Source organism: Haliaeetus albicilla, chromosome Z (genome assembly GCF_947461875.1).
Source record: "Haliaeetus albicilla chromosome Z, bHalAlb1.1, whole genome shotgun sequence".
NCBI classification, from domain to species: Eukaryota; Metazoa; Chordata; class Aves; order Accipitriformes; family Accipitridae; genus Haliaeetus; species Haliaeetus albicilla.
Genome location: NC_091516.1, coordinates 43,491,590 through 43,512,043, shown reverse-complemented (window position 1 = coordinate 43,512,043; position 20,454 = coordinate 43,491,590). Strand labels below are relative to the sequence as shown.

Below are 20,454 nucleotides of genomic sequence, written 5' to 3'. Positions count from 1 at the left end.
TCAAAAGCCTTGCTAAAGTTGATGTAAATGACATCTACTGCTCTCCCCTTGTCTGCAAATATTGTCATTTTATTATAGAAGGCAATCATGTTGGTCAGATATGATTTATCCTTGCTAGCTGTTCACAGTCCCCACCTTCTTCCTCAAGTGTCCAGAAATGTTCCCCAAGGACTTGCTCCCCAATTTACCTAGAGACCAAAGTCAGAATGACAGGGCTGTAGTTCTGTGGATTGTCCTTTTAGACTTTTTTGAAGATGGGTGCATTGTCTGTCTTTCTCCACTTGTCAGGGATCTTACCCCATCTCCATGGCCTTGCAACAATACTCTCAGGACTCTTGGTAACACCTATCTGGTCACGTGGACTTGGGCAGGTTCAGATCTCACAATCAATCCCTAAGTCCATCCTCATCCACTGCTGGTTGCTTTCCTCATCCTTGAACAATGTCTCTAAGCACAGAGACATAGGAGACCTTGATGGCAAAAGCTGAGGCACAGTACACACTGTCTTGGCCTTATCTCTCTCTGCTGTCACTAAGTCATCCTCCCCATTCAGCAGCAAGCCCACATTTTCATTGTTCAGCTTTTTACTGTTTGTGTAGTGGTAGAAACTCTTCCTGTTGCCCTTGACTCCCTTGGCAGTCTCAACTCCTGAGCTTTAACGTTCCTGACACCAACAGTAATGCCCAGGCAATGCTTCCAAATTTTCCTTTTGCAGCCTGTCCCTGCTTTCTGCATCCCCTCCTCTTCTGCACTGGAGCTTCACCATGAGTTCCTGGCTTAGCCACACTTATCTCGTGGTGTGTTTTCTTATTTTTCTGAGTAATAGAAGAGACATCTCTTGCACTTGGAGGCTGCTGTACAGTCCTCACAGTTTTCTTGTACCGCTTTATCTTTCAGAGGTTCCTCCAGTGGGATCCCAGCTACTGCTTCCCCCCAAAATGAGAAGTCTGTTCATGTTAAGTCCAAGTTCTACAGTCTGCTGTGCTCATTCCTCACTCCCTTCATGGTCTTGAACTCCACTATTTCTTAATAACTACAGCCTAGGCTGCCAATGATTATCATGTTCCCAACCAGCTCTTCCTTGCTAGTGAAGAGCAGAGTCAGCTATGCACCACCTTTGGTTGGCCTGTCCTGTACTTGTATCAAGAAGTTATTGCTGACATTCTTCAGAAATCCTCTTGACTGCTTGCATTACACTGTGTTGCCTTTTCAGCAGCCATCAGGGAGGTCCAGGTCCCCTGTGGCAACCAGGATCTGTGATACAGAGGCTTCCCTGAGTTGCTTTAAGAAGGCCCCATCCTCATATCCACTGTGTTTGGGTAGTCTATAATGCAGTCCTACCACAGCATCAGCCTCATTGGCCTCTTCACTGAGTCTGACCCATAAGCTCTCATCCATCCCACAGAGGAGCCCCTCACATCCAAGTGGCTCCTTCACATAGAAGGCAACCCATTTGTCTTCACTGTCCATTCCCCCTAAAGAGCTTGTACCGATGCATCAGAGCACTCCGGTAGTGAGAGATGTCCCTCCACATCTCAGTTGTTCCAGCAATGTTATTGTTTAACGACCACATGCAGACTTCCAGTTGCTCCTGCATATTTACCAGACTTCATGCATCTGCTCACTCTGGAGGTGAGCCCTTCTGTCTTGTTTCACCATTCTTGAAGTCTTTTTTGCTCTGGCCACCCAGCACTATTTTCTTTCCACCCTTGTCTAGTGGAAGGTGGCCCTGCCCATGGCAGGGGGATTGAAACTGGATGATCTTTAAGGTCCCTTGCAACCCAAACCATTCTATGATTCTATGATTGCCCACTGTTTCTCCATTTAAATTTGGGCTGTAATCTCCCTTCCACAGTATTCCTAGTTTAAAGGCCTGCTCCAAACTGCTTGCTCCACTCCAAACAGGCAGGGAAAGACTGCTCACCCATTTGGCTTCTGCACCCAAACAGCCCTTGTTCAGGAAGTGCTCAAAGCTGGGCTGTGTGGTTTTGCATGATCTCGAGCTCTGAAAACCTTATCCTTACTCTAACAGGGTAGCACAGCATAATCTCTCCACAGTGATCTTATAGGTGATCCCAAATGGGGTATTTTAGCTGCTGAACTGGATATACCACGTCATGATCACAGTTCTTCAGTGTGATCTCTTGTTCAGTTGAAAATACTCAGGAATGAGTGTGAGGAAAAGGAGGACAATTGGACAGCTTGTTCAATTTTTGGAGAATAAGCACAGTTAGTGCCAAGTTACAGGAATAAACAAATCTCCTAAAGCATGTGCTTTGAGAAGGGTGCAAGTAATTTGATCTTGAAGTGGAAAGACCCATTGCTGGTCTGCAGAAAAGCCACTGTTGCTGGTCTTCATGCAAGTGGGAGCAGAGATGCTCTGAAAACGTGACCCCATGCACTTTAAAAATCTGCATTATATTCTTAGGATCTGGGTTTTTAGGAACAAACATGCATCCACACCTAACTGGACCTGGATGAACAGTGCCAGCCTTTCTAGTACAAAACCACTAGCGCCTAATATGCTGTACCTCTTATGTTTCTCCACCTTCTGACCTCAGCTTTAACTACTGAACTGTAATAACATGGGAAATTCTCACAGCTACTGTTTGGAATATCTTTGTTGAGGGAGCAAAGGAAGGCTGGTGTAATATGACATCAAGAAAAGAACTAGCTTCTGAGGTCTGGTATATTTGCAGAGAAATGTGGAAATCATATCCTGATTCTTCTTAGTTGAGGCCACTCCCTCTTGACCTCAACTTATATTTACAGTAAATGAAGCACCTCTCAGCCTAAATAATCACAAGGAGGCAGGTGGGGCAAGAGAGGTAGAAAAAACCAAAGTGGTTCCCCTCTTCCTTGATATGTCCTCTGAATTCTTTATCTGTTCGCGAAGCTGCCCAGAGCAGAGACTTACTTCACACATGAAACTTCCCCAGACAATGGACTCCCATTTCTATGTAGCCTACTGACTGTTGTGTTAATACACGTTAAAAACAAGCCAAATTCTTTTCTGTAAAGACCAAGTAACAAAGCTTGGCCTAGAAATCAGCAGCAGGCTGCTCAACACATTTGAACACCAGGACCTTGCTGCTCCTCTACACTGCAGCATGGTGGGTAGAGCTTTCCTTTCCACAATGAGCCAGCCCCTTTCCACGCCAAGAAATGTTCCAGTTGGACAGGCTGGTCACCACATTTGCCTCCTGCTCTCATTTGGTTTTGCTGGGGCTTGCATTCACATCAGTAACTAGCCACTCCTTGCCCAGCAGCATGTCTGCTCCTGTCCTTCTCCAAGAGAGCCTCCCTTTTTGTGGGAACAAGATATTTCCAAAGCCCTGTTTTCAGCAGCATGCATATGTGTGGAGCAAGGTACCACAATCTTTCAAAAGTTGAATCCTGCCCTTCTTCAAACTCATCTGTGATGCCAAAGAAAGGAGAAGACCGGGAAGGAGAGCAAGGATGCCTCTGTTTCTGTTTAAAACTTTAACCACCCATAGCAACAGAAACGAGCTCAGCCATTTGGATCAAAAGCATTGAAGTCCCATGACATCTACAAACACGACAGTTTGGCCAGAATCCAACACAAGTCAACTAAAAGAACAAGGCTTGTTTTACTACAGGGTCCTGGAGGTCCCTCCTGGCACTTGAAATCTCTAGAGGCTAGCTCTGAAAAGACTTTCAGACCAAGACTATACAGCAGCAGCTGTGTCCTAAACTTACCCTTTCTAGTATAGCTTAATCATGCCTCACAGGAAGTGTGTCTGGCTGCACTTCTGATTTGACTTACTTTCAATTTCTCTCTTTAAAAATACTTTTATCTATGTAAGTAGACAGCTGGAGTTCATTACTTGAGGAAAGGATATACAGAAATGCACAGAACTCCAGATGTGTTACACACCTGAAATTACTGGCTTGAGTGCACTAATCACTGGGTAAAATCATAAAGCCTGTGTGAAACAGCTCAGGTATATGACAATAATTGTTCTTCCTGCTTCTAAAAACCTATGCAATTATGCACAGATTTGTTTCACAGTATAAATGCCAATAATTTCAGGGGGATTTCATGCATCTTCCTACCCCTACCACATAACACCATTGCACCCAATGTCATGCATTACGTACTCATGTCCCACTATGTTGATTTCCTGGTTCAGTGACCAAATTGAAATTAAACAAATACTCTTATTTCAATTAGAGCTTTTGTACAAGCTCAGGTCCTGCCCACTGAAACTAAAGGCTTAGGTAATTCATCCAAGAGCAACATTTGAGGCATTTAGATCTAAACTGTAAGGGCTTTTTTTATTTCTATAAAGACAATGTGATACATGTAAATAGCAGTGGATAATCAGATCAGGTTTTGGTAATGGGTTTATGACCATCTCTGAAGAAAGGATAACTTCCTTCCTTAGGCAATAAGCATATGCCTGAATTCTTTTTTTTAAAGAGCACTGTGGCTCCCTGTTTAGTCTCCATATCCCTGACCTGCTTCATTAAACTGTGTTTTGCATTTGAAAGCAACCTTGTAATCAAGGCTAGGAAATCATGCATTAAGAAGTCACTAAGGAATGAGTTCTCCTAACTCAAGACAGATTCCTACCTGTAACTCTTCACCTTCATGACTAGCCTTTGACTAGAGCCTCCTTAAGATTACACAGTTGGTGGTTATGCTTACCCACCACCAGTGGTACCTGATAAAGCAGTGACCAGAATCTCATTCATCTTGCACTGCTGTAGGAGTGTCTTCAAAAATCAATGTCTCAATATAAGCTGCTAGTTCAGACTCATGGGCTTAAAAAAATTCAGCTCCTAATGGAATGTTTAGTTACTACCAAACCCAGCCAGTTTTTCAGAAAGACAGATCAGTCCACAGCTCATGTTAAAAAGTCAGACATGGCCAAAAGCCATTGCTCTGGAAAATTGAGAGCAACACAGTTATGAGCATAACCCGCACAGCTTCTGCACTATTCTTTCTCCCTGCCTGCAATATCACCTCCAGAGAGGGAAAACATTCAGGGCCACATGGCACGGGAAAGTTTGTTGCTGTCCCCACTTTTCCCTCTCCCTCCATGATCCTGGCTGCTTCTTTTCTAAGAAAACACCCCAGCCCTAGTAAGCAGCAGGTTCACCTCTTGTTCCACTCAGCAGTGAGACACAGGCTGTGGGGTCCCTCCTCCACCCACCCACATCCACCTTGCACTCATCTCTGGTTTACTGTGCTGCAGTCCCACCGCTGTGAGAACAGGGTGACACCGTGCAGAGACAGACCCTAAAATGCTTACTTTGAAAACCCCACCCAGTTCTTTAGTCTTGTATTAGTCCAAAGCTACTGCAATCTTTGAGTTCAGGCCCCAGGTGGCACAGAAAGTACAGTCACACGGAGAAACAGCTAGGAGCACCCACAGCAGGATGCTTTGAGCTTGAGATCAAAGCTGCAATAAGCTCTGAGTTCGCTGCTCTCCCTCTACCCCACCTAGCTCTCGAGGTTGCATCACTTTCAAAGTATTTTGTCAAAGCAGATAAGGCATGCTTCTGCCCAAAAGCCAAATCTTGAAATGAAATATTCAGAACTCTCAGGCCAGTCAGATGATTTGTTTCTTCCGTAATCACTTTTTACACCTGGAAATTCAAGGCATCCCTTGCACAGAAGTGCTACATAATTTCTGGTTTTTTTCCCATGCCCAAATAAATTCAAAGTGCTGCAAATCATTATTTCCTTCAGCTCTCTCCAAAATAACACTATTGGGTTTGGATCAAGAATCTGTATTTTGCTGTAAGAGGAGTTTTATAGCAGAAAGTGTGGAATACCTGAAAGCTGGCATGTGCAGAGAGTGTTCCAAAGAGGAGCACAGGACTCATGCATATGAGGAACTGTCAGTTCTTATGACTAACATGCAGATGATGCTTGACTCCTTGGCTGGACATATCAAATGGTGCACAATAAAAATGAAGTTATCTTCACCTCCAGATAATAAACCTGCATTTCTCTTTCTTCTTTTGCTGAGCTCCTCTGTTTGCTTCTTTAAAAAATCACAAAACTTACTTGCTGCTTGGGGCTCTAATATCATGACTTATTTTCAGCTGTGTCCCCTCCTTGCCATTCTTTATCATGCCTATGTTATTTCAGTAGAATGAAGGTTTTACGGTGTACATTTGCAGCAGATGCTTGGGGTTACTTCTTACAGTTAGTCATACAGCAAACAAGACTGCAAATTACTAAGACAAGGAAGAAATGTGGTTCTTTGCCACCTCCAGGAGTTACAGATTGAGTTATGAGCATAAGGCATTAGTCATTCTGACTAGAGAGAAAATGAGATTAATCTCCTGTTACATTTTCTGTCATCTGCCTGTATGTTCTCAGCTGCTGCCACTTCTCTTTGCCTTATCTTTTGATTTTGTGGAATGCTTTTCCCCTCCTCCCTTTCATGTTCCTGCCTGGTGCCTTGCTGGCACCAGGACCCTGCTCAGCCTCTTCCGTGAAACAGAAGTTCTCATTCACAGCAGCTCTTACAGTTTCATGCCCTGTGATCAATGGTGCTTTTCCCAAAGCCATGAGTCTTGGATGCTTTTTCTTTATTAAAAAAAAAGAACAGTTTTACTTTTCAAACACCCAGTTCTATTCTTCAAAAGTGCTTGGGAGGAGAAGAGTTTGAAAACACTGTGAAAACACTGCCCATGCCTTCTACAGGTATCATAACCAAAATGTAGACACAGCATCCAATCCTGAAGTCTCTCACTCTTTTAAGACATTTCATGTTTGAGGGACTAGCTGGACTGAGATGATGCTCTTTGCTTTCTACTGTCAATGAGAGCTAGTGGACAGCACACGGTGTCCCATCTTACAGCAAATCTCAACAACGGTGGAAATTGTTTTCCTGCTTACGTCCTCTTCTGTATTTCTTCGCTGTCTGTGTACAACAGTAAATCAGCCAGTGAGGGAACTTCCTACCTTTTCCTTTCCCTGGTCTCTGAGAAACTCTGCCACTACCTGCTGCAGACTGCTACAGCATCTGCCCAGCACCAGCCCTTGTCCCTGTCATAGGAGAAAAGAATCATAGAATCATGGAATCCTTTAGGTTGGAAAAGACCTTTAAGATCATCGAGTCCAACCATCAACCCAACACCAGTATGCCCATGAAACCATGTCCTGAAGTGCCTTATTTACACGTTTTTTTGAACACCTTCAGGGATGGTGACTCCACCACTTCCCTGGGCAGCCTGTTCCAATGCCTGACAACCCTTTCAGTAAAGAAATTTTTCCTAATATCCAATCTAAACCTCCCCTGGCACAACTTAAGGCCATTTCCTCTCGTCCTATCAGTAGTTACTTGATAGAAGAGACGAGCATCCACCTCACTACAACATCCTTTCAGGTAGTTATAAAGGGCTATAAGGTCTCCCCTCAGCCTCCTCTTCTCCAGACTAAACAGCCCCAGTTCCCTCAGCTGCTCCTCATAAGACTTGTGCTCCAGGCCCCTCACCAACTTGGTTGCCCTTCTCTGGACACGCTCCGGCACCTCAATCTCTTTCCTGTAGTGAGTGGCCCAAAACTGAACACAGTACTCGAGGTGCAGCCTCACCAGTGCCGAATACAGGGGAACAATCACCTCCCTGCTCTGGCTGGCCACACTATTTCTGATACAGAAGTGTGGTTGGAAGCCCCTCTACTGGTGTCAGAGGTTTCCTGCATCCTCCTCAGGCCTCAGTTCATTAACCTGGACCATTTCCAGAAGGGGAAGCAGTGAATATCTCATTCTGTACATGCTCTGGGGCATTTCTACCATTTTCTGAGAGTTCACCAGAAGCACAAAGCGCTCAGCACTGAATGGCTGAAATGACCTGACTTAAAGCAGCTCTACACCAGTCCATCATTTCACATGCAAAACCTGACATTTTCTGCAAAGAAGGAATACAAACAAGAACACCAATGGGAGGTATCCAACTTGATCACTGTGAATACCTGAGCACGACACACTCCTCCTTCCCCCACTATTTCATAGGAACAACAGGACTGTAACTGGTCACAATGAAGAAGCTCTGCTTTTCCTATGATTAACTGTATTAACAAATCTTGGTAATATACTGCTTTCTCAGTCAGTGTTCTGTGATAAAATCAACAAAGCAAAGCACGCATCTGGAATCATCTTGCTCTTCTCAGTGTTTCTGTTTTATTTACCTTTCTCCTAATCAGTCCTTAAAGTTAATCCAGTTCCACTCAAGCAGTGGATCTTCCAAAATATCTCTAAAATAACCCTAAGGTGCTTCTCTAACACCAGATAGTGGCACAGAAGGTCCAAAAATGGTACTGGAAGCCCCTCAAGTTATGAATTGCAAGTCATTGCCATCCTTTAGATACAGGTGATGCCAGACAATGCCTGCAAGAACAAATAGCTTTTGCCACTGTTTTTTTAAAAAGACTTACTGGATATCTGTGGTTGTATTAGATCCATATATGCTATGACAACAGGACCTGAACATCTTCTGACAGTGCTGAGACAAAAGCTGACAACTCCCAGATGTTAAAACAGCTGTCCAGGTAGTGTGTTACATCATGCCTTCTTTGATAAACAATGGGAAGAAAATCAATTGTAGAAGCACAAATACTTCATACAACTTGAAAGAGATCAACCCAGCACCCAAAACAGCATTTCTGTTCACACAGAACTGCTGAAGAAAGCAGCATGTAGATTTGAAAACACATTAAGAGCATCCAGCAGTGACCAGTGCAGACCTTGATATCCATGGGGAATGCTGCTGTGTAAGGCACATTGAGGGGCTCCAAACACAGGTCTTCTGTCCCTTTTCCTGGCTTGTGGCAGCTGGCCAGGGCAGAGAGTGTGAATGAGCCAGTTCCCCTCCAGAAGGGGTCAGTCACTTCCCAGCTGTGCCTTGGAGCAGCTGACTACAGCAATTGGGCCCCTGCTCTTTCAAATGCACTCCAGTCTGAGACTGCTGTTCCTGACACTGCCCATGGTGAAGTAGTTTGTTAAAGCCTCCAAGCTGAAAATGAAAGGGGCTGAATGTCTGTGTAAAATCGAATTTCCATTTACCCCTGCCAACAGACACATGTGGGGGTAGACTTTGTGGGAGTGGCAGCTTCAAAGCCCTACCTGCCTAAGTGCTGTAGGCTTTAGGATGGACCCTTAAATACTGTCAAAGAAAGTCTGGTGGCTGGGCTGTGGATGCCACTTGGGAGACCAAAGCTCAGTTCTTACTCCACTGCTTGTCTCCCCTGCCACATCTCACAGGACAGCATCCTATTTCTGTGCTCAGCAACATCAGTGGCGGCCCAGGAGTAGAGTTTGCTAATTCAGGGCTACGTGGGGCTAGGGTAGGGTGAGTGAAGACTTCAGTCCCATGGCTCCAAGGAAAGTATTATCCACGCACATTGTATCTTGATCCTTTCAGCAGCTACGCTCCTCTCCTCACAGCGCTGCTGGAGAAGATTGAGTCATGGTCATATCAGAGTGGGTGCCAGACGTGAAAATGGACGTCAAGCCCTTGTAGCTTTCACCAAGCGATGGGTTTGATCTGGCTGGCATGAGGGCTAAAGACTGCCAGAATAGAGATGCCAAGCCAGCAGACTGGAGGAGGATTAAGCCATGGTTTTAGGGAGGAGCATGGGAGTCAGCACAGGAATCTTCCCCACCAGTTCTCCTAACTGCTGCCAGGAAAGACAGGACATAGGATTAAACCCTGGAAGGAAAGATCAGAAAATGCTGAGTGGTTATGGAAACCGTTTCAAAGCCAGCACCATTTTGCCTCATGGACTTACCCACTCAGTTCTGGGGCCTTTCCTTCCTTTACAGGTGAACTGTCACTGAACCCAGGCCCAGCTAGGTCTTGGCCATCCCTGCCTGTGGCTCTGCCCCAGTGCAAGGTCTGGATTGCAAGCACAGAGTCATGTTGTCAATCAAAGAGTCCCATGTCTGGAAGATCTAGCAATTCCGTTGTAAACAATGGCTACTAGGTCTACCTTGTCTTGCCACAGAAAAGGAGGCAACAGCCTTCATCATATCTCCAACTAGAGAAGTGAAAGGCTAACGTGACAGGTGTGCCAGCCTTTGCTACTTCCTTTCTCCCCTTTCATTGCTTGTTCTTCAGGGCTGGCAAAACCCAGCCATAGAGTAGGTCTGTGCTGCTCCAGGGCTTTGGGTCATTCTGCCTCTGAAATGAATACAGCACCTGCACCTACCAGGGCTGCGTAAGTCTACCTGCCAGTTCTCATTTCACAGATATCTTGTGACATTTGATTGCCTGAAACTGATAATAGGGCTGAAGTACTATGCCCTATTTCCTCCATCCTTACTTTCCAACTGAAAACCTCACTGTACCTTGAACAGAAGCACCCCCCCGCGCCCCCCACCACCACCACAAAATGCAGGTGATGCACACCCAGCCATCTTTCTTGCCTATCACCAGGCAAAAACATAAAACACCTTTCTTTATGGGTCCAGAGGTCCCCTACAGTTCCCAGTCTGTTCCTGAGAGAACAGTTTTCCCTGTTTACTAGCAGGGCTCCATGGCAGTTTCCTGACCTTTGGTCCTTGTCTTACAGCAGAAAAAACTGAGAATGTGAATTCCTCTGCAAATCATTGGCTGGGATCTTGAGTCAGATGATACCAAGCTGTTTCAAAGTTCAGCCAGGTGACTAATTTTCCAAGGATCTGTGAAAAATCCTAGCCAAAGCCATTTTAAATGGACCACTTCAGGCCTTTGAAGTCTGGTGGCATCAAAATGTGTAGAATTTATGGAATTTGTTTAGTGACTTATGGCAGTAATTAAACCAGTGATATCAACACTGCTGTGTTTCTTTTATATGGGGCATACTGGAATCAGATCAGACAGCTTCCCTGAAACCTGAGTTCCTGGTTTGCTCTGCTTCTGCCTGGCTGTTGGTTCTGTTCTCTCATGACTAAGTGCAACAGAGACCTTTCAATTCACCTCACGCTCGGGACTATTCTTCTAATCCAGCTGCATAATTCATTTTGCCACAGAAAGCCATGCCTACCTCTTGAAGCAATTGCAGCATTGGTTTCAGGAAGGTGTGAGAACCTCATTATTATTAACAAGCTTTTTGCTGCTGAGGCAGTAGGAATTGGTATTAAGAAATTGAGCCGGAACAAAACTTGCCTTGGAGCTTGTATTGAATTTTTTACTTTTCCTGCAAGGTGCAGGAGGGAGGGCAGGGAGTAGGAGGAGGCTGCAGTCTTGGGCAGTGTCACATGCTCTCCCACATCGGCCCTTTGTATCAGCCAACAATAACGCTCCCTGGTATTTTGCCACAGCAGCCTTCAAATGTCATTAGCCCTGTGGGTAATTCTGCTTCACACTCCAGTGCATCAACGTCAATCCTGGCATGAGGAAGCTGTACTGCCACTTCAGAGATAAGGTTTCAAGTCTGAGTTCTAGCTTTCAAGATCTTGATTTCTCTCCTGCATGGCAGGCTTAAATTCAGCAAGGGTGTAGTGTGCTTTCGTAGGAACTAAAAGAAGTGGTCTTGAGGTCTGAGAAGGGTGATGAAAAATATGCCTAACCTCTTGTGAGCAGTGGTGGGGCAAGGAAGGAGGTCTGATGACACTGAGGGGGTCCAGTGACACCACAAGGACAGCATTTCCCTCCAGCACCTTTGCTGGTACTGCAGGGTGGCGCAGGACTGGTGATGCTGATGTTCAGTGGGTCTGGTCAGCTCAACTTCTTGCTGTCCTGGCAGCCAGCATGGAGCTGGTCCTTAGCAGTAGGCCCTATATTCCTCTCTGGGATAAAAAAACAAACAGTTTATGCCTTTCACTGGTTCTAGCCCTTCCCTTGCTGGAGAGGAGGGAGCTGAGCAGATACACTGAAAACCTCAAAGGCCTCAAATGTTCCAGTGTGAAGGACGAGAGAGAAGGATGTTTGAATGTGATGCAGAGCTTCTCAAATGTAGATCTTGAGGCATGGCCAAGGAATATTATTTGCCTTTTGTTTGTTTTTTCCCCTCCTAACCAAGTCCTCCTTTTAATTACAGCTCAGTATTTCGCTAGCATCATGGTCATCGTTGGTCTGTCTGTGGTGGTAACAGTGCTGGTTCTGCAGTTTCACCATCATGACCCGCAAGGAGGAAAGATGCCCAAATGGGTAAGCAGATTTGATGGTAAATATTCAACAGCCAACTGAAAGAAAAAAATAATCTAAAAGCTATAGTAAACTAATTATAGATGAAGGTCAGAATTTGTTCCCCATTAATCTGAAGAGTCAGCTACAGACGGTATGTTTGACACTTAGGTTTGCTATTGGAGGGAAAGAACAAGCACACTAAATTAGGTTTTCTATAAAACCAGTATCTGATATTTGGGGTTTTTATTTAAACTTACAATAGGGTTATTGAGTCATGGCAGAGTAATCTTGCTCAGCACCCACTTTACAAGTGCTAACCCCATGGGCAACACCTTTGATTTCTTATCCAGCACGACACCAGTACTGATAAAACGTGACATTTCAAAGCACTAAACAAACACTTACTGGTCTCTGCTGGGCAGTTTGTCTGCTTTGTTCCCTTACAGAGGTTCTCACTGCAGTTCATGACAGAGCTGTAATCTCCCAAAACAAAGACAGGAGGTGAAGCCAATTTACTTCTGTCTTGCAACTGTTCTAGTTATGAACTGGCTCCGCAAGTTGCTGGAAGATTAGGAACTCCAATACTTCAGTGTAGTGAGGGTGTTGAACGCCGAACCCAGCTATGCTTCTCACAGCTTGGAGCTTACCACCAGCAGAAAAAGAAAGGCAACGCTCTTGGACTCAGTCTGACTCAGGCTAAGGAGACCCGTGGACTTTCGTGTCTTGGAAATCTGCCTTCTGCTGAAGCCACATCCACTTGTCTGTATGGAAAAACAATTTTGTCTGGTGCCATCTGATCAATTCTCAGTGCATTAGCATGTGTTCTCCCTCTTTTCTCTACAGCAGCAGTCTCTGTTAGCCCAGTGAGGTCTGGCACCAATGCCAGCTGACTTTCAGAAAGAATGTGTTTTCTTTAGATTTTCAAGTTAAAAGAAAACGATACTTTTTTTTCTCTCCTTTTCCTAAGAATAGATTTTAGAATAAGCAAGGTATGCTTTGTATTTACAAAAAGAACAGGAATGAAAGCAGAAGCAGGTACAAATAGTCAGTCAACTGTCCACCCACCGTGGTTTCACAGAAGTCTGGTTGTACAGCATCCTCTGGTATCTCATTCACCACATTTGTCATGCTAGACAATTATCCTGACATGATGTTGAATCATGTCATCCTGAGTACAGACAGTTTTCTAATTTAGCCTCTCTAAAAATGAACTGCAGCATCAATGCAAATTAAAAAAAGAAGTCCAGTAGAATTAAGCATATTAACAATTATTTCTTGCAGTGCTGTATCTTAAAATCATCTTACTTTCAAGACAGCAGAGCACATGAATTCTGGATGAACCCGCATGTAAGCAGGACCTGAGGGCACAAATCTGGGTAAACTTGCTTCAGATTTGTACATGGACAGCGTATGCAGCAGCATAATAGTCCCCATGGACAATTTTATTGTTTCATCTGCTTTTTGAGGAGCCTAGACACAATGGCATATGTTAAATCTGCTCACAGGCCCTGCAAGTCAGTTCCTGCTCTCTATCAGTGTCTTACTGTCTTGGCTGGAAACACAGCATGCAACAAATTCTCATTTTTGAGGAACCTTGTTCAATGATTGGACAGCTGAACTGGCATACATTAAAAAAATACCATCAGGAAGCAAAGAGTGTGGAAAGCATTACTGGGAAGCGTAGATGACAGACTGAAAGCTGTAGACCAGGCAAGCTGACAGGGCTGAGCGATCTTAAGAGAAAAAGGGTGAATGCCAAGTGTGTAGAGAAGAGGCTGACCCCACAAAAGTGGCACTAGTCCTCTGCAAGGCACAGGCAAGACTCAGTCATTAGGATTCATGGCAAAGTCTTCATTTTAATTTTTTTTTTCCTGTCGACCTATGTCACGTGTTTCATACAGAGACACCCTGAAAAATTTTTGGTCAATAAAAACCAGGAATCCAAGATAGCCATCTGCAGAAAGGAGGAAATTGCTTACCTGAAATTTGCTCTCTGCAGTTACCAGTCCCAGAAGATACCCCTACCACCTACTTACTCCCCACACCCTCCTTATCCTGGCAGAGTCAGACATGAGTTTATTGCAAAGCACTAACCCTGATTAATTGGATATTGTTACAGGATTGTTCTCACCTCCTGCTTAAATGGAATTAGCTGCTGGAGTAAGTTGCAGGGGAAGGCATTGGGCTTGTGTGGGAGCAGTTCCAGACCTAGAAGATTTATCTTACCACATTACCTAAACACTCACTTTCTAAACTATTTAGAGTTGAGCAGCCTCTTTTCCCTTCCTCTCAAGGGCTCTGTGCCTGGCCTTTGAATCAGAGGAAAGAGGACGTGTGCATATCAGTATTTAGCCTCTCTGTAGGTGCTCATTTCTTCCCTTACTCCACTGCTGAAAATTGTGCCTTCCTTTCTATTAATCTTTGATGACTTACTAAAGCCAACTTTTTCCAAGAGGTTTTAAATCCAAGGTGTTCTGTCAGACCATTTGTTAGCTACTCATTTGAGAAGTGAGAGCTGCTGACTACTTAATATTTTTGATGATGTCTGCTGAGCTAGCATGGAAAAGAGCACTAAAGAAGGTCCAGCTAAGGAGCAGTTTGGGAGTGGATAACATCAGGCATGGGTAACAGCTCCATCACCTATCTCTGCTGACAACCAAGACTGTTGCACAGGTGAGAGATATGGAGAGACCAAGCATAGAGAGAAGAAAGAATTTTGTGGGAAAAGGCAAGAGCACTTTGGCTCTTTGCTGTGCCTAAATCAGGTTCATTATGTTTCAGGCTTTTCTTTTGATGTGCTTTGAACCTGGACATGCACAGATTTGCTCATGGACAGCTGATGCCCCTGCTCAGGACAGCTTTAACTGGAGACTCCCCTCTGGATTAGGACAGGCAGGTGGCTGTGATGGGAGCTAGAAATACAGCTGTATTATGGTTAGGGGGGGACCTCCGAGGTTAGGATGTTGAACTCTGAGGGCAACTGTACCTATGTCCTTTCTTCACAGAAACCCAAATATCATAACACAGGTGAGAACATACCATCATGCCTGGGCTGTTTTCCAACAACCCCTATGCTGCAGCTGTCTCCTAAATTAATTGGTATGACAAGAACAGATTGATGCCTGAGTGTTTGTGTTTTCAAGGAAACAGGGCATTTGGAAGTTCAAGCAAATTAAAAGTTGTATTGCTGTCTTCTGTGTATTTATCATTCTATGGAAAATGGGTTTGGCTGTATTTATAAATGTAATTTCCCTAAGCAATAAACACTTTGTCTTGAAAGAAAAAGTAGCATTCCTGTAGAATAGATCTTTTCCACCTCACATCTCCTTCCAGAGCTAAGGCAGACATATTAAGATTTTCGAATAAGAAAGTTTTTCTGGCTTAGTATCTTGGAATTTCACAGTACTGAGAATTAATGTCTCTCTCCCTTTTGCCACTGACACTGTTGAAATATTCCTAGCAATTAAGACCTTTATTATGTTCCATTTTATGTCCATAAGCAGTCAGAGGACATTGTAATTAAGTAAGTTCAATTAAATGCAGGATCGACTTTTTAGGCTGCTATGTTATAGTTTTCTATTTGTCTGTGGTGACCACAGAGGAAATAATGAAATATTTAAAGACCCCAATGAAAAGACAACAATATGAATCACAGGAAAATAGTCTTTCAGGAGGAAGAAGAAAAGATTCATCAGTGGGAGAACAGCAGAAAGGCTCACAGAAAATGGCATGGGGCTGTGACCCAGAAGACCTCACACTGCAGAATTTAAAAATTGTGTAACCATCTTCCACTGGTCATTGGTTTTGCTTTTACAATTATTATTCCCACCTGTGGTAATTAATGCTGCCTCCTTTCTGAAATTATGCTTGTCATTACAGCAGCAACTCAAAGTGCTAGCTGTAATTTCCCCATCCCTGCATCTGTACTGTGCAAACACAGAAGACAATTCATCCCGCTTCTAAAACAACCTTGGAGGCAAAGTGTGGTCCTGAGTCAAACATGGCCGAAGTGACTGGAGCAAGATCACACAGGGGAGCCTGGGCCAAGGCTCAGAACTGAAACCAAAGACCACGTCTGTTCTCTCCTCGACATCAGATTATTTGACTTGCAACCAGAATGATAAAGTCATTAAAGAGGCCACCAATCAGAGGGACTCTCACAAGCACATTGCAAATGTCCATTTTGTATATACAGTACCTGAAGGACTTTATAATTACAAGATTTTACTGATTTAGGTTGCTGCTTTTCACACAAGATGTTACTGATTTCACAGCCTTTTTACTGCCTTTCACAGCAAACAATGTTAACAATAAGAATCATAGCAGGCTCAGATTTCAGACAAGACATCTGAAGATCAATTCATGTGGAAAAAATGCTGAATGCGCTTTCTGAAGTTAGCCCATTTGATGACCTTGACAAGAAACATATGGGGCACAATCTGCCATGTGCAGGTTAGAGCGCTCTCATGATGCACCAGAGCAGTTGTACACCAAAGCACAGGGAAATGACAGCAGTTTATAATAGCATTCAGATTTTGAACTGCCCAATTTAATTGATTTACTACTATTCTTTTGAAAAAAGGCCTGCTGTGTTATGTGGCTGAACTCTTCAAATGGCTTTCAAATTAAAAAAAAAAAAAAAAAATCAACCAAGGCTATTTATTTAGACTTAAATAATAGAGATGGAGGTGGAGAATGTGCTAAAAACAGCTGTTAGTCTGTTGTATTGGTTTTTTCCCAGCAGAATCTAAACATTGGCCCTCGAAATATTTAAGTGTATTTCTTTCCATGCTATCTGAGAAATGGTTGAAAATCATGCAGCCAATTTTGTGCCCTCTGCTCAATTACAGAGATCTGGGATTGTTTGCTAAAGATCAAGAATCATATTGTAAAGTAAGAGTTTACATTGCTTTTGCTTTATAAGCTAAGTGGGCATTGAACACCTCTATGTTCAAGACATATCCAAAAAAAGGTCATTCTTGGGAAGAAGCCAGACCCCCAAAAACCCCATTTGAAAGCAGATAGCTGGAAAACACAGAGAGCAGTCAGTTTTTCTAAAGGACCATACAGACTAGCTACAATAGTCATTAAATGTTTCAGGAACTTTTAAAATGCAGAAGAGTTCCCTTTATTTCTATTTTGATCACTCTCTTTCAGGTCCGTGTCATTCTGCTGAATTGGTGTGCTTGGTTTTTACGAATGAAAAAACCTGGGGAAAAAGTAAAGCCTCTCTCTTGCAAATACAGCTATCCCAAGGAGCATCTGAGTGTAAACAGCATGGAGATGAATGTTCTACCTGGGCACCAGTCCAGCAATGGCAACATGATCTATAGCTACCACACAATGGATAATCCATGCTGCCCCCAGAAGAATGATCTGGGTAGCAAGAGTGGAAAGATTACTTGCCCCTTACCAGAAGATATGGAGCTTGTTCAAAAGAAAGCTTTAATGGATACTATTCCAGTGATTGTGAAGATCCTGGAGGAAGTTCAGTTCATAGCAATGCGCTTCAGGAAACAAGATGAAGGTGAAGAGATCTGCAGTGAGTGGAAGTTTGCAGCTGCTGTCATAGACAGATTATGCCTGGTTGCATTTACCCTTTTTGCCATCATTTGCACATTTACAATACTCATGTCTGCTCCAAATTTTATAGAAGCTGTTTCAAAGGATTTTGCATAAGGATTTCAAAGATGAGCACGATAATTTAAAAGTTAGTATTGCCAGTAATTTTGCTAGGTAATTTAACTCAAATAGAGAAGTGTACTTATATGTGCTAACATACACAGATGGGGATGAAAATAATTTCAGGAGGTAATTATTCCTGATGTTAGTGATTCTAGTTACTGAATAGTAAACATATTGAGCTCTGTTACTTATTTCATAGACTAGTGCCCTGCGTAATTATATCATGATCTGTGACAAATGATAGACAAGAATTCAAATCTACAATATTACAAGTTAACAGTAGTATCAATGTGTTACTATGAATTTGTGAACCTTTAGATACTGTTATTAATTTAAATGGCCATTGTTGACTATAAGCTTTACAGCATTTTGTTGTTTTCAGTATATTTGTGGTTTACCATTTTTGTTTATTGTGGCTGTGACATTCACTTCTCTGATTAGACAGACATATGTCCACAGTCTTTTGATCCTGTATATTGTATTTATGAAAATAAACTATCATCATGTTAGCTCTTACTAGTGCATTGACTGGAATGTTTTCTCAGTAAATATGTTAACAGAATGTATTTTGCCTAGAATATCACTTTTTTTTTCTCTTTAATTAGGAAATGTTGGTTGTGAGGTTGGAAAAAAAATTCATTCTCCATGCTGACAATCATATATATCATTAATGGTGCCTTCTTAGCTCTCCCGCTGCTTAACTGTTGCTGTTATCTTGAAACTCTACTTAATTTGAAATATCCCTGATCTCCTGGGACAAGGTTGCCAACCTAACACTAACTCTGTGTAATTAGGACAAAAATCTTATCTCTGCATAATGTGTAGGAAATTTGCCACTGATTTCACTGGGCTCAGATTTCATATTTAGTCTACACCACTAAAGTAGTACTTTTGGAAAATTCTGTTAGTACAGTCCCCTTTCCAATTGGGTCAGTATGGCTTTGTTAAAAGGAGAGTGTAAAAGACTAATTTCACTTTGCTTTATTTTAATGTAGCAATGTTTATTATCAATTTGCTGTCCATAATTACCCTGATATAATCTCTATATATTACTTAAAAATAATCCAGTTATGCTAATTCCCTGGAAGATCAGGACTAAAAAGCATCATTCTCAACAGCAGCTTCTTTCCATTCAGTACTGTGAGTGGGAATGACACCTCTGTTTGTGTGGTTTTATTTTGCTCACTGAGCACAGCAGAGCTACAAAAGGACATGGTCTGATGTAGACACCTTTCCTCTTTGGGCTAATGCAGCACTTCTCTGAATGTTCACTAAAAGAAAACAACAACCTATTATCTTCTCTGACTGACTTTCAACTTTCTGTTCTTCCAGTGTTTGTGTACCAAAATCAAGATTTCCCATATCTGCATGATGGGATCCTTCCCACCATCACTGTCAAAGAGAAAAAAGCAGATCAGGGTGCTACTACTCAATGGAAAGTAATTCCATCTAAAAGGTGATGGTGAAGCGTAGTTCTACAGACTGAAAGAATATGCAACTATTTATTTTAGCATAAGGTGCTCGAGCTCTTCCACTGTTGCTCTCCATTAGGTGGTGATGGTTCCCTTTAAGTAGAGATTTCATTCTAATGAATGTTACCTCTTAGCTGTAAGATTAGATCATCACGCCAATGGATTTATCACACTGCTTGGAGTTATGTTCGAAAAAGCATGTAAAAGCTATTTGGAGGTCCTGACTACAGTGACCTGTTTTGTATTTCACTTAGCTTTTGCGCTTCTTGCAATTACTTAGTTCTGCATGCAGCTCAAAGGGTTAACAATGGCTTGTAGCCTTTACTGAAAATTCAATCCATATTTCAGAGAGATCTTGTTTTCCTTCATAGGAGCATTAGTGCTCTAAGTAACTCTTTCTGAGCCTGCAGGAGAAAATTCCCGTGATCTCTGCTTCTTTCTCCTGCCCATTTTGCTGCTTCTACTTAAAAAATTGGCCTTGCTGTGGCACAGAATGCAATTCAAGAAGGGTTTGCCTAATAGAAACATCTAACTGAACAACAGAACTGGTCTGGGGGTTTGGTTTAGTGATACCAGGCTCTGCCCTTGGACAGCAGCTAAGATGCTCGTTGTAATTTATTGCTTTAGTTATGGGGACAACCAGTAGATAAAAAGCCTAAATACCCAATTACTTCTGCAGCTTGTGATGCAGGATATTAAATGAACTTTAGAACTCTTGTTCAAGGGCCACTAATATTTATTCCTGAAAATCTCCATTTTTGAAAGTAATCTCCAGTGACAGGATAAAAGATAAGAGCTAATGTTAAAGCACACAGTCACAATAACTTAGCATCCTAATGCAAAGCATTTTTCATTACATGAAACAGTGTTGTTGTGTAAGAGTATTTTTAACTGGATGCATACATCTTAGGATCAGAAGGAGGATGGAAACTGTCTGAAAACAACAGTGGAAAATTAATTTCAATCACTTTTTTATTTTATGAAAAAATATTTGCCAGTGCAAATAAAAAATTCCATTTATAGATTACTACCTTCTACTGTTAAATTGCCAGGGCTGGGTTGTCTCTTACAGAAATATCGCAAACCTCAAATTGTGTTAGGGGTATGCAGTTCACAAGTCCTTACACTGGACTGAAACTGCGTGTTGCTTACTTTTTCAGATGACAAATTAAGGCAGATCCTTTTGATATCCAGTTGTCACTTG

General features: G+C 42.7%; 1 protein-coding gene across 4 annotated transcripts in view; it reads left to right on the top strand.

The window, feature by feature from the left end:
• Positions 1 to 18,294, top strand: part of LOC104322348 (neuronal acetylcholine receptor subunit alpha-7) — a 66,534-nt gene extending 48,240 nt beyond the window's left edge. For all 4 annotated transcript variants that reach the window (XM_069776583.1, XM_009925485.2, XM_069776584.1 and 1 more), the window contains 2 exons: positions 12,005 to 12,114; positions 17,251 to 18,294. In XM_069776583.1, coding sequence (XP_069632684.1) covers positions 12,005 to 12,114; positions 17,251 to 17,772 — 632 coding nt within the window. In that variant the 3' untranslated portion in view covers positions 17,773 to 18,294. The remainder of the gene's footprint in view (positions 1 to 12,004; positions 12,115 to 17,250) is intronic.
• Positions 18,295 to 20,454: the final 2,160 nt, after the last annotated feature.